The sequence below is a fragment of the Epinephelus moara genome, chromosome 19 (genome assembly GCF_006386435.1).
Source record: "Epinephelus moara isolate mb chromosome 19, YSFRI_EMoa_1.0, whole genome shotgun sequence".
Lineage (NCBI taxonomy): Eukaryota > Metazoa > Chordata > Actinopteri > Perciformes > Serranidae > Epinephelus > Epinephelus moara.
This window is the reverse complement of record NC_065524.1, coordinates 39,565,942-39,569,934: the sequence shown is the minus strand read 5'-3', so window position 1 is coordinate 39,569,934 and position 3,993 is coordinate 39,565,942. Positions and strand designations below refer to the sequence as shown.

General features: G+C 40.3%; 1 protein-coding gene across 1 annotated transcript in view; it reads left to right on the top strand.

Moving 5' to 3' along the window:
• Window positions 1-526: 526 nt before the first annotated feature.
• The window catches only part of nfkb2 (nuclear factor of kappa light polypeptide gene enhancer in B-cells 2 (p49/p100)), a 27,119-nt gene continuing 23,652 nt past the window's right edge, over window positions 527-3,993 (top strand). The window contains exons 1-2 of the mRNA XM_050071276.1: window positions 527-555; window positions 2,468-2,600. Of these exons, the coding sequence (XP_049927233.1) occupies window positions 2,584-2,600 (17 nt within the window). The 5' untranslated portion in view covers window positions 527-555; window positions 2,468-2,583. The remainder of the gene's footprint in view (window positions 556-2,467; window positions 2,601-3,993) is intronic.

Sequence of the window (3,993 nt, the reverse complement as noted above, 5' to 3'; positions counted from 1 at the left end):
TTAAAAATGACTCAAATAAATTTGTTTTTCTGCATTTTCTCTGAACAAACTCCACATATCAATTTATTATATGATTGAAAGATGGGATATAAGTAAAACAATCAAACCCAAAAACACAGACAAGAGAAAAAATATGAAAGTGATGCAAAATAAAGGAAAAGACTGAGTAATAATGTATTTGTTCTTATTTATTTATTTATTTGTTTCATTTTAGGCCTATTTCAACAGCAACAGCAGGACACTTAAAACTTCCAATAATACTGAATATTTAATTTTTAATAAAGATTTTCATAAAAAGATTACACATTAATACAACTTAATTTACAGCTGATTATTTTAATCTTAGCAACTTTTATGAGACAAAAAGACAGTGACTGACAGAACTAACAGAAGAAAAACATGAGGACCAATAAAGGAATACAAATAAATGCTTTCTGTTCCAGCTAACTTTATTTTGAAAAGCTCGAACAGGAAGTTGTCTCAGGTGTGTTTGCTGCTGTTTGTTGGGAGTTTAGTGTTTTTCGGGAAACAGACAGACAGAGCTGCAGCACACAGGTAAGATTCACCTTTAAACTCTTTATTATGCCTCTCTGAGCACAGGCTGATCCATAACTGATCCATATCTGATCGATAACTCGATCAGCTGCAGACACTCAGACTGATAAATGTTTTCACATCAACGTCAAACTGAAATGTGAATTTAAATCAGTCACTTTCAGCATAAAAAAGAATTTGATCCCAAACAGAAGAAAAGAAGTGAAACTTTGATTTAAACAGAAAAACAAAAAAAAAAGTTTATTTTCTTCTTTAAAATCAGAGATCAGCTGATTTATTAACCTGGAAACAGCTGATCATTATTATTATTATTATTATTATTATTGTTAGTAATATCAATGTTAATGAGCAGCTGAGTCAGAGGGTGAATGTGTGTTAATGAGGACTGTGTCACTGAGCAGCAACAACATTTATTTATCAGTAGAGTTATTACACTTCGTGTTTTATTCTCACTCTGCTTCAGTAACTGAAACTGTGACTTCACGTCACTGTTAGAATTAAATTTGATCCTCAAGAGACAAAAAACAAGAACTAAATGTTGTTTTTCTTAACTTGGTTAGAGAGAAATGTTTGTGATGTAATCCAGATTTATTCTCAGGCTCAGACTGATTTTACTTGAATGTATCTTTGATTAAAGTTTATCAGCTTTGTGTTTAATGAGCCAACACATCAGCTCAGATACAAACTGCAGCTGCACAGGTCGTTTCAAGTCAAAGGAACAACTTCAAACACAAACATGACGAACTCGTTCTTACTCAGATTTAATGTTTTAAAAACAGATATTAAATAAAACAGTTCCAGCAGAATAAATTCAATAATCTGATTTCAATGATTTATAAACTTAAAACGTGACAAAATAACTTGAGGTGCACTAACCTGCTCTTTATGGAGCATTGATCCATTGACCAGCTTCATCTGGAGCTTTCAGCTGCCTCTCACGGTCTTCATCATCCAGGAGGTGAGTCTGTAAACATAAAAGTCGGCATGCTGACACGTGAACTCGTCAGCTGTTAAAACCCCTTTGATTTTGGACAAAACATCCACAGACGAAGACCATGAGATGAAGCTGAAAGCTCAAAATACAAGCTAGTAAGTCGACCTTTAGTCATCAAAATGTATTAGTAATTTGAAGAGAAAAAAAAATCTAAATTTAAAGTTCATTTTAACGAGTTTATCTGCAACCTGTGAACGTATTTTACTGAGTGTAAAAGTGTCTGTGAGAAATCAAGAGATGTTTGAGTGCGATCAGGAATTTCCAGCTTTGGAGACAGTGGATTTTTGTCTTTTTTGATGGAGCTAAGCTAACAGTTTCCCTCTGCTCCCAGTCTCTGTGCTAAGCTAGGCTAACAGTTTCCCCCTGCGTCCAGTCGCTGTGCTAAGCTAGGCTAACAGTTTCCCTCTGCTTCCAGTCTTTGTGCTAAGCTAGGCTAACAGTTTCCCTCTGCTTCCAGCCTTTGTGCTAAGCTAGGCTAACAGTTTCCCTCTGCTTCCAGTCTTTGTGCTAAGCTAGGCTAACAGTTTCCCTCTGCTCCCAGTCTCTGTGCTAAGCTAGGCTAACAGTTTCCCCCTGCGTCCAGTCGTTGTGCTAAGCTAGGCTAACAGTTTCCCTCTGCTTCCAGTCTTTGTGCTATGTGCTAAGCTAGGCTAACAGTTTCCCTCTGCTTCCAGTCTTTGTGCTAAGCTAGGCTAACCACAGATATTAAACTGATGTTTGTCTGGAGGGAAAATGGGCGAGTGTTCCTTTAAGAGAAGCAGCAGTTTGTTGTTTGTTTGGGCTGGAAGTGGAAGATCGTTCCCAAATAATCACAGGGAGGAGGAGGAGGAGGAGGAGGAGGAGGAGGAGTGGAAATCCCCTCTGATGGATTTAGATATGACCCTGGGTGCTGATTATCTCCTGATTTGGCGTCTGCAGGGGAAAAAAAAAAAAAAAACGGAGCGCAGAAGACTAGATCATCCTCCTCCTGCAGGGAGCGGAGCCTTCATCATCACCTTCATCTTCATCATCATCATCAGTGTTTCTGCGGAGTCATGGCCGGAGCTCTAAGGTGTGTGTCATTTTAATGGATATAAACAAACAAACAAACATGTTTGATCTGTAGATGTTTTGGTTCAAACAGTCGGGCGGTAAAACTGAGCACCTGAACACATGTAGCTGAACACATGTAGCTGAACACATGTAGCTGAACACATGTAGCTGAACACATGTAGAAGACATCTGGGCGTCACAGATCGGCATTCTGATGACCGGTATAATTCAATATGGCCGCCACCTGAAAACAGTTCGGGCAGTAACCTTTGAACCAGATGAGCTACAGAAAAAGCTCAGTGTCTATGTTGAGGTTTTTGACCAAAACAATTTAATTTTTTAATTTTTATGATTGGATGCGATTTGATTCTTCCTGAGTGTCCACAAACTTCAGTTCTGGCCATCAGTGGAGATTATGGGATGTGAACCTCCAAACATCAGGCATAAATGTCAAACACTTCGGCTTTGGAACAGACTTGTGAAGATGTCAGATCAGAGACTGATTAAAAAGGTTTTTACCTGGGACACTTCCCACTGTCGTCCCCGAGCTAAAGGAGCTGAACAATTAGTCATTTATTTTCCAGAACAGGTGAACCTGTGATATTCGAGCTCGGTCTCACTCTGAAGTCATTGAAATCCAGCACTTGGGCAGTGACTTGCGGCGTCAGAATCCAACGAAAACAGCCATCCTTTAACGTCGGCGTGATACACGTCTGGTTGCTGTTATAGTTTAACGGCGCCCGGCGGTGTCAGGGGAAAACGCCTCAGGACAGCAACGTGAGTTAAAGGGGATGAAAGTGTGGGGCAGGTGGGAGGGGAGGTGGATGGGTCCAACAACCACTGACACCTACTGAAGGGAGGTGTTCACTTCCTGTAAGATTGTAAAGCCTGTTCTTTTTTCCTAAACCCAACCACGTGTGTGTTGTTGAAGGAAAAAAAAGTCAATCCAGAAGTGTATCTTGTAAGAATGTCAACAACCAACACACCCAGGGTACCTTGGACGTCATATGTGGACGTGGAAAGTCCATGACCAAACTTGGACATGTGACGAGGTCACAGTGAGGATGATGATGGATAATCAGGAGATCAGGAGTGAAATGTTTTGCAGAAAGATGGTCTGTTGACTCATGGTATAACCTAAAACTATGAACTTGAAAGAGCAGCTAAAGTGTGGAAACATACGTGAAGTATAATCCAAACAAAAGGCAAAGAGTGCACAGTTGCAATCAGGAATGTTAGCATCAGCCTCAGAGACTGGAAGGTTTAACGCCACCCGTGGAGGACCATCATCATCCTCACTGTGACCTCGTCACATGTCCACGTTTGGTCATGGACTTTCCACGTCCACATATGGCGTCCAAGGTACCCTGGGTGTGTTGGTTGTTGACGTTCTGGGACGCCGTGTCAACTTC